We start from the raw sequence: 18,277 nt of genomic DNA, 5'->3' as shown, positions 1-18,277 counted from the left end.
ACGTCACTATCTAATCAGCAATTTCGGCATCGGCTCGATAGTACACGGTAGGGAGTATGCCTAAGGTGAATGATAAAGCATTCGCCGATGAACTCAAGTCGGAGCACGAATTGAATTGAAATTCAAGCGAAAAATCGCCCAAGGCACAGAACCAGCTGGGGATGGCTCCATAGATCTAATAATGTTGTGAATGTGCAATCTTCCGACGGTTGGATTTCGTAACCATCACCATCACATTCTTAGCCACCCACGCCTTAATTCAGTCACCTGTGCTATTATTTAACAAAGGATTGTCAATGACTGACTTTATAGTGTTCTTCATCTGGGAAGAAGCTAAGCTGTATTCCAGTCAGGATTGAGAACGCTCAAATCTACAAAGCTTGTCTTAACCCATTGCTGAATTAAATACTATTCCAGTTTGGTCATATACTCGTATCTATTTCTTTGGTAATATTTTGTTGGATGAGAAGAAAATGCATTACGAATGAGTAAACCATTGGCATACAAAATCCTTCAGAAATTTACATACGAGAAAAGCTGGGGGGATAGGGGAATGGTTAAACAAAGTTTTGGACTGGTAACTTGGAAGGCAGTTAACAGCAAAAAGTAAAACATCAAAGGTCAGTCTCAATTGAACAAGATCCTGATGTTTATTGTACATTTAACAATGGACAATAAGATATGTATATATATGTTCATCCCCAACTCAAGAAAAAACAAAAGGAATTTACCGCTGTGGCTGCTGGTTGTAGTGGTTCTTCTCCTTTTTCTTTGCAGCAGCTAGCTTTGCGTTCCTTGCAGCAGCCTCACTAGCAGCAGCTTTGGCCGCACCATCCATCTCTTTGCTTGACTTCTTCTTTTTCATGGACTGCACTTTCTTAAGCTTCTCTTTCACATCAACATTATGAGCATCTTCAGCCTTCTCCACTCCACCACTTTCATCTTTTTCCTTTCCATTTCCAACTTCAACACCGTTGGGCTGATCCTGTTGCTCTTTCGCCTCCTTTGACTTCTTTTTCTTCTTTTTTGCATTCTTGCTCTCACCAGTAGTGCCATCATCCTTCTTATCCTCTCCATTCATCACATTCTCTACCTTCTTGCTCTGTGTAGCACCTATAAGTAAAAAGAACATTTTATGTTCAAAAGCCAGGATAATACAAAATTCATCATGCTACTTGAGCTTGAAAGCAGTAAAAAAATTCTTCAGTACAAATTCCAGCATGGTGCCCCAAACCAACATAACAAACCTCTCCACAACATCAGAGAGCATAAAAACCTTCCAGAAGCTCAGAGAAGTAGAGAATGTAAATTACCTAGTGAATCGTCTTTTTTCTCAGGTTGGTTGTATCCAAATTCAGCAAGCATAGCTTCAAGTTCTTCAAGTTCCTTCTTCTTCAATTCCTTTTTTGACAGCTGCCTTTCTGATTCCTTAGGTGCCCCAACTTCAGCAGGTATCTTAGCAACAGGCTCCTTCTCTACTGGCACTTCAGGCTCAGGCTCAGGCTCATAGTCCTGTTCTGGTTCAATATAGTCATCCACTTCATCAAGGCCTTCATCCTCACTTTCACTCTCCTGATATCCACGAGTAACAATGCTTATCCATCCACACTTAGTGAAAGAGGTAAAAAAAATAAAACACAGAGATTACAGGGTAAAGTGACATCTATCATGGTGCTAAAAAATGATAATAATAATAATAAAAAGCAGATGAGGAAAAGGATGATAATGCCATTCATTATAAATTGTCAGCATAAACAAGTAAAAATTAAAATTTTAAAATGTTTCGTAAAGGTCCTGATTGCCATCACCAAGACAGAAAAAAACAGGATGATTATATGCTTTCTAACAAGGATTTTTTTCTAAAAGAAATTTCAGGTAGTCAAAAATGAAAATAACGAAAGATCTTAATGAAATCATCAAAGAATACATGTCATGCAAGGGAAATGGTGAGAAAAGTGATGTGGGAATGAAGTGTATTCACTGATTACTAACTTTTGTTGTTCATGTCTACCGTGCCAACATAAGATTATTATCTCCAATAAACAGTGTAATATGTTTGACAGGTTTAAGTAATTTGCCTAAGCTAAGCTATCATTACCCTAGAAATGAAAGTCAGCCCAAATCACATGGAGTCATACTGGATGTGATATCAACTGGAGAAGAATCAGAATGTATAAAATATTTACTTATATCATTTGCCCAAACCACTCTTTGCATAACCAATGCTAGATGTTCTACGAGACAGTTTCCATATACTCCTTCCATCCCATTTTGGAAGGGGTAAAACAGGTAATTGTGTTAGGCATGGTTTTTACGAAGACAAGATGTGATATTATTTCCAAAATTTCCCTTCCAAATAGACACTGTTGTAAAAATCAGCCTAGGCGTCAATTAGGCGCTAGGTGCCCCTAGGCCAAGGGGATTTTACCCATAGGCGGACATTAGTTGGCCAACTAGGCGGCCTAGGCACCTGAGTCGGCCAACTTGGTTGAGTGTGTCTTTTTTTTGGTGTGCAATGTGTATTTTGTTGTGTTTTTCTTATTATTATTACTCACTCACATAGGCGCTAGACGCCTCCCGGACACCCAACTAGCGCCTTCTACAACATTGCAAATAGGCCCACCTAGTCGGCTAGTCAGATAAATTTAAAAAGTTAAATGGTATTAACAGTAAAATTGAAAAAGTAAAAAGCTAATGGTGTTTAAATTCAGTAAGTGGTCATTGTTTTGGGACAGAGTAAAAAGGAAGGTAAGACAAATAAAGTATGACAGAAGGAGTAATTAATAATGAAAAATTTATATTTGGAGAGACAGCTAAAAAAAATCTGATACAAGGAAAAGTCAGCTAAACTCAGCATTGTGAATCATAGCTTTATAACATGGAACCATTCCATAAACAGAACTTACTTAAAAGATTGCAAATAGATAAAATAAAGAAATACAGAGTATATTGTTTGTCACTAATAGGTTAAGTTTATTTAATTGGAAATTATAGATTGATAGAATAATTAGTCATCTACATGTTTGGAGAAGTCCTAAGGATTATGCAGTATAACAACTCTACTTATTTAAAGCAATATTGTATTAAAAACATCATAAATCATGATAATCATAAGCTTGCTTAACCAAACAGGACTAACATACTGCACCGAAAATAGAATAGCAATCAGACCAGTGCCAAATGCTACAAAAGCATCAGCACAAAAGCACTTTAAGTAAAAGAAATGAATACATAAATAATATACAGAAACATGAGAGTGCAGTATCAACTCAAACAATCAAGAGAGACATAACAAATAATTCTTGCGAATTGTAAGAGAGTAATTACCACATTCGAGCATAATTCTAAAGCAGAATTCAGAATAAATACCCATTTTTAACACATAAATTCACACTAAAAAAGCATCCAAGTGAAAGTACAAACTACAAAATGCATACCTCTACAACAGGAGTGGCTCTTTCTGTGGTCTTGGAATGCTGCTCCACCGGTGCCGCACCGCCCCAAACAACCTTAGGCGCAGCCGTAGTAATATAGTAATCATCGTCACTTTCGTCATCCACATCGGCCCACGATTTCGTAGTCAGCGGCGCCGGAGCCCAGAAAACCTGCGGCTGAGGCTCCTGCTTCGACGAACCGGAAGAAACCTTACTCTTGGAATCCTTGCTGGACTTCTTCTTCTTCCTGAGAGCTCCGAGCGCCGCGAAACCGTTAGTGCTGTTAATCACCAACTGATCATCCTTCCTGTTTCCACCACCCACCATTTTTTTTCCTCCTTTCACTCAGAATCTCAACGCCTCCACCAACACAGCTCGCCGCAGTCGACAGATATCTATATCTACGCGATTCAATCCACGGAGAAACAATCCCTGATTGTGGAATGATCGGATGGAAATCGAAGATGACAGATTTTCAGGGAAATTCCGGCGAAACAGGAATTTCCGATGAATTGAAGGAAAATGTTGAATTGTGGATTGGATGGCGGTTGTAATTTTGGGAGAGAATAGAATCTGTGAGGGTTATACAAAGGAGAACAGTCTGTAATTATTAGGGTTTGATAGAGAGTCGAGTCGGGGAAGATGGAGAAGAAAATTGAATTCTGGTTCTGGGACTTCTGGATTTGTTTGAGGGTACGATTGTAAATATGTGACGCCGTGTTTGGATTTGACTGAATTTATTGAGATTTGCCCAAATATCCCCAAATGGAAATTCACAACATAATGGTACGTGGATCCTTTTTTTTCCAAATCGGATATTTATAGTTTTAAATAAAAATATTTTCAAAAATGTTTTTTTTTTTTTTTTTTGCTCCAACTCTCCAAATATTCAATCATTATAATGTTGACCATAGTCTATATTCCATGTTTGGCCACTAACATACATGTCCATTTTTAGTAAAATATATATTACATTGAAATATACTAAAACATAACATGTAATAATAATCCATCTTGTAACGTGGATCAACATACACAATATATATATATATATATATATATATATATATATATATATATATATAGTGATCATATGTGAATCATTCTCCCCGTGAGTTAATGAGAACCAATTTTTCATGACCATTAAAACTTTCTCCTTTGTCTCCTCGCCTTGTTGTCGTCGATGTTGATTCTTCGTCATCACCTTCCTCATATACGAGGAAGGCAACATGGCAATTGCCTTCTTCGACTAAAAAAGCGGTCAACAACTATCAATTACATGTTGATTGCCGATAAAAATGATTTAAACAGAAGATTTTACTGAATTTGAATGTTTAATTAAAATGTTTTAAATTTCAAAAGTGTTGTATTGCAAGTTTGTTTGCAGGTCTTTAGCTCGTGAAGAACAGTAAGAACAAGAAGAAGAGTAGAGACAAAATAGAGGGTTTCTTATTCCTTTATATCACACCTATGATCATTACATTAGAATGACATATATATAATAACAAGTGTAACAGAATACAATAATGGAGACATAAAGGAAACCGTTACACAATAATGTCCACAATCATTACTATTTATAACACTCCCCCTTGGACATTATTTGTCAATGATCAAGCCTCGTTTTAAAAACTTTCTAGGAAAACCCTGTGGGAAAAACCTAGACAAGAAAAGAGTACAATAGAAAATATATTCATGCCTCATTAAAAACTTCACTAGGAAAACCACGTGGGAAAAACCTAGTTGAAGAAAAGAGTACATGATATATATAAAAACATATATTGTATTTGGTCGCCTCATTAAAAACCTTAACTTAAGAAAACCATGTGGTAAAAACTTAGTTAAGGGAAAAAGAGTACAACCATAAGCCTTCAGGGCGCAAACCGCATAATCTTCAGGATTTTGGGGTTTGTCCATTTAAGCAATTATTTTGCAACTTTTCCTCATTGTCATTATTATATCATACTCATGCCTCGTTAAAAACCACACTAGAAAACCCAATGGGAGAAAACTAGTGAGGAAAAGAGTACATGATATTTATGTATTTATGTGTTGCAAATAGTGCGCAATTGTTAGTCTTTTATGACTTAATCTTCAGGATTTTACGTTCAATGTTCAATCTTCCGGATTGATTCGAGTAAATGTACTTCCAGTCTCCCCCTGAAGATAACAATCTTCAAGTTCTACATATATTTCAAATTTTGAAGAGATGGATTGGACAAATCTTCTGGATTGTCACTTAGAGTAGTGTACAATAATCTTATGGCTCTTCTAGAGCTAATATAACATTTGTGCAACACAAGTGTTATTGTCCTCATTTTGAACATTTAGGGAAATTCATTGTATAACCAGTTTGGACTTGGCATTGCGGGGATCAAACAAAACAGCCAGTACCCGAGTAGCCTATTAAAACCGTATCATGGTTTCTTACATAAATGTCATGTCTTTGTATCTCGAAGATACCGGAGGATATGTTAATCATTATTCAAGTACTTCATTTGTAGGGGGAGCACTAGATTTTGCTAGCAATTTTATCACAAATATGTTGCGGTTATGGAACTTCTGGTTTTATAATGGTGCTCCAATGATAATGAAGTAAGGGACTTCGAGTCCAAAAAGGTTCCTTATCTACTTCAAGAGATTATTAGGCAACCTTTAGTTTGATAAAAACATGACACTTATATGCATATAGACATATGAAAAAACATTTTTAGATGTAGGCTGACTGGTGTATAAAAAACTGTAAAGAAAAACTCGATCTTCAAGTCGAGATAATACTTATAGCTTTCACAAGCTTTTTGTTTCAAAAGTCTCAGTCTTTAAATATGAACTGACATCATCAAGCTCTTTATATCTTTCATTGATGTTTACACCATCAATCTTGACTGAGATAATAAATAATAAATAAGTTCATTATCAATCCTTTATCGAGCACACAATGGTACATATTATTCCTTCAATGAGGATATTAACTCCATTCGCAACCCTTTAAAGAGTAGATAATGACACATAATAATACTTAAAAATGAGAATTATGAATCCATCAGGGATTTCTCAAGATAAATTTAACTGCATATCTAAATTTATTATTCTGCAAATTGTATTATGTAGCGGAACTTAATGCCATTTACCGTGGGAGATTATATTTGATTAAAATCAATTAAGGGTCTCTGCGTGAACCCATAGGCTACAAACTCGCTTTATCACCTCATTATTCTTATTTCTCTTTCATGCACACACCCATTTGTAACCTTCAGGGTTAACACTTAAATGGTGTATTGTTATAAAGAGAATTTATTCATTTTAGCGAGTCGAGCTATGCCTTAATTGCTCCTTTATATATTAAATAGTCATGGCACTTCTGGTGCCTAACTCTGGATCCAGATTATATAACGAGCAATTTGTAATAGCAATTGTGTTGTCGACAACTATAACTTTTTTGTAAAACTCCCATATTTGTAAAAGTAATGGCAATTTCTAAAACAACCAGATTCTAAACATTTCCCAAAGATATTTTGATCTGGTCGTTCCGCATCCCTAGTATTACGTTTGTTTGGTGCACCTATAAGTCTTACCAGGGTTTTTCGTCATCTGGACGAACGTCTGCAGGACATAATTATTCAAACTATTTCAAGAGTGACAATATTTCTTTACTAGATCTAGTATTATGATTCATATCTCTTTCGCCGATAGGTCTCCTACACTTCTGGTGTCAAGGAGTATCGATAGATATGTTTGGTCCTAGGATATAGGACCTAGTCACTTCTTTTATGATCATTATGATCAATAGATGTATTCGACAGATTATTTGCTAAAATCGCAAATAGATTATCTTTTGAACTTCCAGTTCAATCTAACTAGTACATGGATTTAAATAATGAAGATGTTTTTATCCTTATGAAATTTCTTGGCATTCCAAAAAGCTACAGAGTAGTATATTATCTCCCCCTAATGCCGAGAAACAATCTTCATTAGGAATGCAGTCAACGTACCCAATTATATGTATTGATCCCCTATCATGGGCTTTCTGTATTTAATCAATAGACGGAGGTTTCTTTGATAGCCCTTTTAGAGGTACGTTGTGGTGGTGATATAAAATAGACTGCGCAAATAAAATAACGCAGATAGGAAAATGTTACTTCTGAAATCACGTACTAGGTGAAAAAGGGGGTATTTTACAATCCTTGAGGGATTGATTTGTGATATGCATTGAGTTAGACTTGGATAAAAAGAATTTGACTCATAGTAACGTCAAACAATCCTTCGGGGATTGATGGGATAGGTTGACCATTTTTGGTCAAGAATTCATTGTCAAGATTCATCCTAAAAGGATGACTTAGAGAATTAAAATCCTTAATCTACCTTCTGGGCAAATAAATATACAAAATAATGAGGGCTATAAATTTAAATATCATATGCCCAAATCTCATGTCAAAAAGTTTCTATAGCAGAAACTAGCACTGTAAACATGTCATAGCCTTTAACTATTATCACATGCAAGCTAAGGTTTAGCAACGACAGGTGCAACCTAACCATATTGAGAATTCATGCTATTTTCCACTTATAAGTTGGGTGATAAATCTCAATAGCTATGGCCTATAGCAAATCATAAATTGCCAACAAGATAAATAACAAAATCTCTTATGTGAACATAATCAAGAGATTATATGCTAAATGTTGTCAATTAAAGAGAAGCACATGCAACATGTGATATAATTGTCCCTTATGTCTTGGACACCAAACACTCAATTGAGTCATGCACATCCATTAAATAAAGAATATCATGTTTGGTACACACAAGGCATGACATGACAAGAGATATTGTTTATTAATTCATAAATTATAAAAATGAGAGAAGTACCGTTCGCCGAATAATAATGAGCACATGTTCGCTGCCGGGCCCATTCATTCCTATTTCGGGGCGTCAAAAACAGCACTTTTCCAAGCAAACTCTCATTTTATTTCATAGTTTCATATCTCAGCATGAAAACATCACAAAATAGCAAGATATACAAGCTGAAAACGGCAGAAAATTTTCAGAATTTTGACCTGGATTGCAGAATTTTCTGGGGGAAAAAGGTAACACATTTTGACACAAAATTTGGCAGATATGTAGTTCAGTAAGTCTAGAACGTACATAAAAATTTTCATGTCAATCCAAGGTGTGAAAGTATTTTTTCTGAAAATTTTCACAACATTGCTCCAGGCAGAAAAATAATTGGCAGCACACTGCCAAAACTTTACAAATTTTTCTGGAATAACCAAAGCATATTTTTAACAAAATATTTTTACAGACATCAAATATCACGAGTCTAGGTTCTCCAGAAAAAATTTCATGCCAAAAGGAGTTCAACAAGTATTTTTCACGAATTTAATTTTCAAACTGCGCCGGTCAGAATTTTCAGGCAGTGATTACTATGTGTAAAAAAAAATCACAACTTGTTTGCTTCAGGCAAACCAACATGATGTGAGTCAATATTGACTTTTGGAGAGTAGCATAGCATTAGAAATAGAAGTTGCAAACTTCATTCATGAGTCATTAGTCACCTTAAAGATCAATCCACATTCAGGGTCTTCCAGACCTTATTAAAAAAATAGCCCAATGACCAAACACTTAGCATAATTTTGTCATGTACTACTACTGGAGTACAATACGACCATTGACAATAAGACCCGCATACACCAAATATCCTTCAGGGATTGACTTAGGGTCTATAAATCCTTTTAGATCAAATATCTATAATCGAGGGTTGGGGCAAGATAACGGGTGACAAATAAAAATAGTGCTCTTGATTTACCTTCTAGGCAAAACTATATTTAGAATTCAGACTATGACCACTTGTTGATTAAAACGATCCTTCAGGGATTGTCCCATAATAAACAGTGGCTTTGATTTGCCATCCGGGCAAAGCTTCTAGTAAGATTTATAATAAATCTTAAAATATATGGCGTATAGCAAACAATTGCTACCATCAAGAGCAAATCAGTAAATGCTCTTTTGTGATGATTCACATCCCAGTAAGGCATGAGATAGCAATTTGTGACACAACAAAAATTTGACACTTGACAACAAGTGCACCGACCATACAATGTATTTGGTGGTCACATCAAGAAAGTGTCACAATATTATGTATTTTAATTAAGCTCTCTAATTCTATGCATGCGCATCGACGGGATGCAAAAGCATATGGCATAAGCTACAAGAATTATTAGGAATATTTTATTATTCCAAAAACAGCCCACAATATAATTGAGAGAAAAAAATAGGTATCAAGATAATGCTTAAGAACGATCCACTATATGGTATATTTGCATTCAGATATGAAAGAATCGTTCAAGCAGAAGCATGCTCGAAGGCATGGAATAGAGATTGAATATCCATTGTATGAGGTCATGGTTAAGGTGGTGACGAAGAAAAATGAGCGGTATTGCCTTCTGGGCCTCAATACTCGTAGATGCCTCTTTGATGGTGTTTGGCAGTTTTATAGATGCAAGATATATTTCGACATCAAACACCCAAATAAAGAAATTTCTTCCATTGAGTGCGAGCTCAGTGAATTCTCTTTTTTCAAGAGCAACTATTTTCTACCGGAAATAGTTTTAATGAGGACCAAGAAAAAAAAACATATTTTATAAAAAAAAATATGGGACTTAGGATTTTTATGTAAGAATGGTTCAAATATAAAGATGGTCCATTTATTTTAAAGGTGGTCCAATCCAAATCCTAAGTAGGAATTAACGCTTCTGGCGTTTTTTTTTTTTTTTTTTTTTTTTTTTTTTTTTTTTTTATGAATAAAAGCAAAAATCATCCGTAAACAACGCGAAATTAATAACTCTTCTGGCGTTATGGGGCTTGTATTTACGCAAACGGTTTCGATAAAACGAAGAGACCTCCGCCAACCGCCATTATTGATCGCCGCCCTTGCCGCAGACCACCACCGGTCGTCAGTAACGCGGCCACGATCTTCGTAATAGCCGCCGCTCGCCTCTACCGCGGCCACCCATAGGGCCATCCTCACAGCCCACCATGCGATGATGGTACAGATCAGAAAAAAATGGGGGACGATCGGCCGAAAAAACGGGATCTATTTTTGTCCTTCTCCGATCACTTCTAAAAACAGGGGCTGGACTGCTGGACAGACGCCGCAAAAAAAATAGCCGCCCCATGCCGCCGCTGCAACACCTCCGACGTGGCTCAGATGACAGGCGCGACGGCGATGGAGGGGAAAGAAAGGTATGAAAAAAAAACTCATTCTAGACAATTTCTCATTGTACTAAACGAATTATCATACCAAAAATAATTAATCAATCAAATTTTTCATGCCAGTATGTAAAAAAATAGTGTATATATTGAAAGCAATACAATTTTTCCGGAAAAAAAATATATATCATATGCAAAATTCCAGACTTAGTACATCTAGCAACTAGAATCTTAGATATTGCAAGAAAAATTGTACGCATATTTGATATGAAGTCACATATAAGCATAGGCCAAAAATTTTGATTCCTCATCAAATATTCATCAACATCAATATTTTTGGTTCATTGCTACGAAATATATGTATTTGCCCAGTAAACTTATTCATTCATGATATACATATTCACAGTAAATATATACTTACGGATGCAGAAGTATATTATCAAAAATATATAATCATATGATCAAGTTTTCATAAATTCAAAAATGCATAAAGCATAAACACATATAATTTTGAGGCATCCGGAAAATAATAAGGCATAAAAAACTCATAAAAGTTACCGTTCACCGGAATTGAGCGTGCTGATAACGTGTTGTATTGCAAGTTTGTTTGCAGGTCTTTAGCTCGTGAAGAACAGTAAGAACAAGAAGAAGAGTAGAGACAAAATAGAGGGTTTCTTATTCCTTTATATCACACCTATGATCATTACATTAGAATGACATATATATAATAACAAGTGTAACAGAATACAATAATGGAGACATAAAGGAAACCGTTACACAATAATGTCCACAATCATTACTATTTATAACAAAAAGCTTATTATTTTTTGTCAAAACTTGGAGGATTTATTTGACCATTTTTCTTTAATGATATAATTGTTCATTTAATATTTAAAAAAAAAAAAAAAAAACCGTAGAAGCTTTTTTAAAAGAAATAATTTCTCGAATTTATTGGGCCAAGTACCAAGGCAAATACTTGAATTATTGCTTCTTCTTTTTTTCTAATCCAAATCAACTAACCCCGATAATAGACAAGAACAAAGCAATATAAATATTGGAGAGTTTAGGACAAAGATTTGCTTCAAATTCCTTAGTTGTTTGTGTATTACTCCATACAAAGTTTGTAGTAAGTGAACAAGAAAATGTCTTAACCAAGGACAATGGTTAATAATATAAACTAATTCCCCTAATCAATTTCTTAAAAATTGGACGCCCTGTGAAACTATGTCTCTTTCTAATAAACCCTCGAGTCTGGAGGTCAACTCCGGAGGTTGGGCCTAAGATCAACTAGCTAACCACCACTTCCGAACCTTACTTTTGAGCATTGTCTACTTTGACCTTTCTTTTTTGGGTCGAACCCGATATATCCATTATTTTGAAAATTAATTTTGAAAAATAAAACTTAAATAAATAAATAGAAACCTAGTCCACAACAGAATATCTTACGCAAAAGTCAACTCGATGATGCGTATAGACGTTACAACATTACTCATCTAATCATTATGAATTAATCTTATTATTATATTTATATTTATATTTATATGTATAATATCCTTCCAACAAAAACTGCCACATTTATTATATGGATAATAAAGAATAAAATATATATATTTTTTTAATACTACTGACTCTATTAAAATATATTACTTAATCCGTCATAGAAGATGATATTTTCTAATTGAAAAAGAATAAATAAAATATATTACTTAATCCGTCATAGAAGATGATATTTTCTAATTGAAAAAGAATAAATAAATTGTCTTGATAATATACTTAGTGACGAAGTGTAGAACAAGAACAAGTATGTTGAATGAGTCACAACTCACAATAAGATATTTGATGAGTAAATAATACGGAGTACGTAATTTAAATATAATTATTACTTATATGAAAAGTAATAAAATAATGGTATAAATGGAAGAAATCAAATTTAAGTGCAATATTTTAATAACATAGCATACTTAATAAATTTGGACTTTGTTTCTCAAAAAAAAAAAAAAAAAAAAAAAAAAAGAAGTAATAATAATAATAAATTTGGACTTTTAAAATTAAATCGATGCTTGGGCTGTTCCACTGAATACCTAATCATTAACGTTTTTTTTTTTTGCCCAAAGGTATCTCTCCAGTCGATAGTCAGAGGACTAATCCTTCGTCTTTATTGTCAGCACACTAACAGCACGTTTGGTTCAAGCAATAAATTTTGAGGTAATAGGAATGCTATTTCATAAGGAATGGAATAGGTAAGGAATAGAATATGAATTGTATTCTATTGTTTGGTTCGCGGAAGGAATAGACTTTAGGAATTATATTACAGTGTTTGGTTGATTTAAGAAATAGAAATGAAATATGTTTTAAAAGACATAAATACCCTTATAAAAATATGTGGTGGTGGCGGTGATGGGGTGGTAGTAGTGGCAGTGGTGGGAGCGACGGTGGTGGTGGGGGTGGAGACAGTTGTGGCGGTGGTGGTGGTGGGGGTGGAGACGGTTGTGGCGATGATGGTGGTGGTGGCGGTAAAAAAGAAAATAGATTCTAAAATCTATTCATGAGCCAAATGATTTACTCCATTCACATGGGTAGGGATCGAACCCCCAACCTCATGCTTAAGGGACGAGGTGTTGAACCACCATGCCAACCATGTTGGTTAATCCAATCATTAACGTATTAATTAAACTTATGAATACCTATTGAAATGGGTTGCAATATACTAAAAAGGGTATAACGATTTATGGATACCTATTGAATTAGGTTGTAGACTTGTAGTACACTAAAAGGGGTATAACAATAACAATTGATTAATGCTCAAACAAAGCTTGGAATTCTAGATTGAGTCATTAAATGGAACATAGGAAACGTACTTGGTTGATTTATGTGAGGGGAAATGGGATTCTTCAACCCCGCCCATAAAAGAGACTGGAGATTTAAACTAAAATCCTAAACACGGCCAAAAGAGAGCTGTGGTTGAAATGATTTTTTGGATTTGTAACATGATAAAAGGTAAAGCAAAAAACTGAAAATGAAAATGGCCAATTTGAATTGAACCAGAATCTGATGTTTATTGTGCATTTTAAACAATGGACAAAGAAGTGTATGTATGTTCTTTGCAACTGAATCCAAAACAAGGGGGAGGGGGAGGGGGCTTTTTACCGCAGAGGCTGCTGGTTGTAGTGGTTCTTCTCCTTTTTCTTTGCAGCAGCTAACTTTGCACTCCTTGCAGCGGCCTCACTAGCGGCGGCTTTGGCGGCACCATCCATCTCTTTGCTCGACTTCTTTTTCTTCATGGATTGCGCTTTCTTAATCTTCTCCTTCATATCAGTATTACCAGCAGCTTCAGTCTCCGTGTCTTCATTACCCCTTCCAGGCTCAACACCGTTGTTGACCTGACCCTGTTGCTCTTTAGCTTCCTTCGATTTCTTTTTCTTCTTTTTTGCGTTTTTGCTCTCACCAGCACCTTCGTTTTCCTTCTTATCCATCTCTCCATTCACATTCTCTGCCTTCTTATCCCGCGTAACACCTGCAAACTCAACCAGTCACAAACATTCTCAGATAAGATATCGAAAGATAAGAATCTTCTAATTGGCCCAATCTAACGATCACATAGAAAGTGCCATCGAAGTGAGCAAACCGAGCCTCTCTATTATTACTGTATAATTATTATTATTAAGAGTAGAGAATTTAAATTACCTTGATCATCCTTTTTCTCAGGTTGGTTGCATCCGAATTCTGCAAGCATAGCTTCAAGTTCTTCAAGTTCCTTCTTCTTCAATTCTTTTTTTGACAGCTGTCTTTCTGATTCTTTGGGTGCCGCAACTTCAGCAGGTTTCTTAACAATAGGCTCCTTCTCTACTGGAAGTGCTTCACTCTCAGGCTCATGCTCCTGCTCTTGCTCAATATCCTCATCCACTTCATCGAGGCCTTCATCTTCTTCACTTTCACTCTCCTGATATCCAAAACTACTATATATAAATTATAATGATCCACACATACTGAAGCAATTGGTATGTAATACATCAAGGTATACAGAGCAAGCTATGCTCTTGCAGAACATGTTCATCATGATTAAACTCAATGTTCATTTCAATTGTATTTCATGTTTACAATATAATATAAATTGAAATGAAATCATATTATGTGGAGTACAATATTGATGAACATCTGTGGATGGGGTACCTTGCTCTGTGGGAGCAAAAAAGATTTTGAAACAATTGAAAGAGAGAAATAAATAAGGTAACCTAGGCAAATTCACCTATCTAAAGTCTAAACTGGTGCTCGGAATCAAGAAAATAAGAGTGGATGTGGACAAGGGTGATAATGTCATTCTTTACAGGTCATAAACATAACAAGCAAAATTTTTAAAAATATGTTTCCATAAGGACCTGATTGGCATCACCACAATGGGAAAAGTCAAAAAGTAGTGTACTAGAACATAAGTTTGATAGAAAAATAAAGGATGATTCTTTACATGCTTTCTAACATTGTTTTCCCAATTCCCATAATAAATTTCCTAACATTCTTTATAAGTTTTAGGAACATAATAAAGTGAGGCTGAAAATGAAGTATCGGTTTTTGTGCAACTATTTCTTTTCTGTATGGGGAAAAAAGTTCAAAATTCAGCATTCAGTACGTGAAGGAAAATCTTAACACCAATTTCAGATGCCATAAATGCATACAGTCATGCACCATGGCAACAAAGGATTGTTATCTTCAACAGGCCGTGAGATAAGATTCATAATCAATTCAGTTCAAGTCATGCTATTATTAGCCTAAAAATCACATAGAACCATTTTTTGTTCCATCAAATAACTGAAAATTATTGAGTGAAAATTTACTGACATCTTTAGCTAAAACAGCATAAATATACTTCAATTTCTAGATGTTTGGTGATGATTATGGATACCAAGACTTAATGTTCTAGACTCTAGAGGGAGATAGAAAAAAAAAGCAGATATTCTATATCAAGAGTTTCACTTTCACTGAGAGAGCTAAATACACAAGAATATATGATATAAGGAAAGATCAGTGACAATTTTATAAAGAATCATTTCCAACCAAGAAAACTTATATGAAAGTTTATCAAGAGATAAAGTTTATCTACTCAAATATATCAGAGAAGTTACAATGCCAATCACCACTTAAACTGTGTGCACAAAGCAGCAAAACACCAAAGATTCAAACATTTAAGCAAGGAAAATGAGTAACTCTCAAACCAAACATTCAGGCAAGAGTTGGAAAGTTCAAACCTCTATAACAGGTCCTTTGGATTGCTGCTCCTGAGCTGCAGCAGGACCCCAAGAAACCTGAGGCGGAGCCGTTAAAACATAGTAATCATCGTCATTTTCGTCCTCGATATCGGCCCAAGATTTCGTAGTGAGCGGCGCCGGAGCCCAGATAACCTGCGGCTGAGCCTCCTTGTTGGACGAACTGGAAGCGCTCTTACTCTTGGAATCCTTATCGGACTTCTTCTTCTTCCTCAGGGTTCCCAGCGCCGCGAAAACATTAGTGCTGTTAATCACCAACTGATCATCCTTCCTGTTTCCACCCCCCACCATTTTCCCCTGAATCTAAACGCCACCAACACAGCTCGCTCCAGAATACCTATATCTACACGATTCAAACGATATCCGAATGTGCACGTGAAACAATCCCAGATTTTATATGATCGGATAAAAACGAAAGATGATAACTTGACAGGGAAATTCCAGCGAGGGGGGAATTTCCTTCCTCCGGTAAAGCAAAGGCAAATGTGAATAGAGATTAGACGGCAAACAATTCGAATTGGGAAGAGGAGAATCTATGAAGCCGAAGGAGATAAAGGAATGAAGAGCAGAAGGTCGGTTACGGTAAAATTAGGGTTTGGATGAGAGATGAGGGTAGTAGCTAAAGACGGAGAAGAGAGGATTGAAATTTCTGCGAGTTTCTTTGGTCCATGGACTGATGGAGGGACAGAGGCTTCTGGATTTTATTTGGGGTGTGACTGTAAATATGTGAAATTTGAGTTGGGATTTTGCTTCAGTTTCTGAAGCTTTGCCCTAATCGAAATGGAAATCAACATAATCCATACTTGAGGTTGAGTGAGTATCTTTTCTTCTTGTAATAGGGAATTTAATTATGAACTAATATTTAATTTAATAATTCTTAATAAACAATTCTTTTACCAACTACAATATTAACGGGTGGTTTTACAATAATCGGGTCCACCATAACTCGGGTATGAATAGTATTATTATTCAGGACCACCATAGCCGGGTATGAATAGTATTATTGCTTGAGACATTAGACCCAAAAAAGTATGTATAATGTTCGAGATACCAAACAATAAATAATAATGATGTAGTAAATACACTGAGATATACGAGTAAGTCTAGGTGGACTACAGGATACAAGTATGTGGGCTCGGGTAATTGTGACAGTAGGTCGGACGTTCCCGTATGGTTAGGTGAAGTTCTAAAGCCCCCTCACAAGGCATTAAAAACACCTTATATAGAGGGCTAAAAGGGGACACATGCCGGGAGTTCGACATGTGAGCCACGTATCGTGCATGCATTGAGGAGGTCGGATGCATTGTTGATATGCCAACGTGTGAAGAGATTCCTGACATGCTCGTTTCCAATGTGACCAGGTAGAGTGTCATTACATGTGTTTGTCTTCTAGTCTAAGAGGCATTACAAGCGAACACAGTACATGCTAGGTCCCTGTACTGTTGCATTTTGTTCAATTTAGTCCATGTACTTTAAGATTTATAACAATTAAGGACAATACTTAACACCGTTAATTTTTTCCGTTAAGTTTGTCCACGTGACATTTGAATTGCCATGTCATATGTCACATCACACAATCTGAAATGGCAATTCGAATGCCATGTGGACAAACTTAACGGAAAAAATTAACGTTGTTAAGTATTGTCCTTAATTGTTCTAAATCTTAAAGTACAGGGACTAAATTGAACAAAACGCTACAGTATAGGAATCTAGCAGGTACTTTGTCCCATTACAAGCACATGTGTTTGTCTTACAGTCTAAGAGGCATTACAAGCAAGCTCGGTACACCCGATCCGATCGAGCTCCAGGGTTCTGATATTGTAAATGATGAGATTACAAGCCTCGTGACATATGGTAGACGAACCGTGTGGCTATACAATTATACGGCTGAGGGATATTTCCCATCAAATAATAATCCATGGGCTAAACTTGAGAGTTAGAACCACAAACCACTGGGCTAAAGATGTTGTAATGAATAGACAAGTGATGTCCAAGAAGGAAGCAAAACTGCTTATTTATAAGTGTGTGATCCAGGTGCATGTGTATACACACACATATATGATTTACTATTCATAGAAATTTAATTAAAGTATAATCAACAATTAAAGTAATTATAATGATTTTAATAAAATGATAATAATTAAAGAATAGGAAAAAGATATCATAGATAATTGGATATAGGTGTATGATAATAATGATATAATTATGAAAGTTTTAAAATTAAATAGTAACGGTGTTATAGAATTATGAAAGTTTTAAAATTAAATAGTAACGATGTTATAACGGTATAAGGATATTAGTCTAACAAGAATGTAATAGTGACAATTTTGTCCATTATAATTGAAGTGTAGAACATTTAATAAAAAATGTATATCTTTATTAAC

The 18,277-nt window shown here is 35.4% G+C and overlaps 1 protein-coding gene across 3 annotated transcripts; it reads right to left on the bottom strand.

Moving 5' to 3' along the window:
• Positions 1-463: 463 nt before the first annotated feature.
• Positions 464-16,634, bottom strand: LOC109186557 (stress response protein NST1-like). Of its 3 annotated transcripts, none has more exons than XM_019336582.1 (3): positions 15,876-16,590; positions 1,314-1,572; positions 464-1,113 (listed from the first exon to the last, which is right to left on the bottom strand). In XM_019336582.1, exons 1-3 carry the CDS (start codon positions 16,182-16,184, stop codon positions 728-730), a joined length of 954 nt encoding a protein of 317 aa, XP_019192127.1. In that variant the 5' UTR covers positions 16,185-16,590; the 3' UTR covers positions 464-727. The 3 variants fall into 3 exon arrangements, with proteins under 3 accessions (XP_019192127.1, XP_019192126.1, XP_019192128.1); XM_019336581.1 differs by lacking the exon at positions 15,876-16,590 and adding an exon at positions 3,438-4,146; XM_019336583.1 differs by lacking the exons at positions 464-1,113; positions 1,314-1,572 and adding exons at positions 13,647-14,149; positions 14,320-14,575 and having other exon boundaries at positions 15,876-16,634.
• Positions 16,635-18,277: the final 1,643 nt, after the last annotated feature.

This window comes from Ipomoea nil, unplaced genomic scaffold (assembly GCF_001879475.1).
Source record: "Ipomoea nil cultivar Tokyo-kokei standard unplaced genomic scaffold, Asagao_1.1 scaffold1407, whole genome shotgun sequence".
Classification (NCBI taxonomy): Eukaryota; Viridiplantae; Streptophyta; class Magnoliopsida; order Solanales; family Convolvulaceae; genus Ipomoea; species Ipomoea nil.
The sequence above is the reverse complement of the archived record's forward strand: the minus strand, read 5'-3'. Positions and strand labels throughout refer to the sequence as shown.

Excerpts from the sequence above, each read along its gene's own strand:
- LOC109186557 (XM_019336581.1), bottom strand. The coding sequence starts at position 3,761 with ATGGTGGGTGGTGGAAACAGGAAGGATGATCAGTTGGTGATTAACAGC. Across the intron at positions 1,573-3,437 it reads GAGCCACTCCTGTTGTAGAG|GAGAGTGAAAGTGAGGATGA; the intron begins GTATGCATTTTG and ends CGTGGATATCAG. Across the intron at positions 1,114-1,313 it reads GAAAAAAGACGATTCACTAG|GTGCTACACAGAGCAAGAAG; the intron begins GTAATTTACATT and ends TTTTACTTATAG.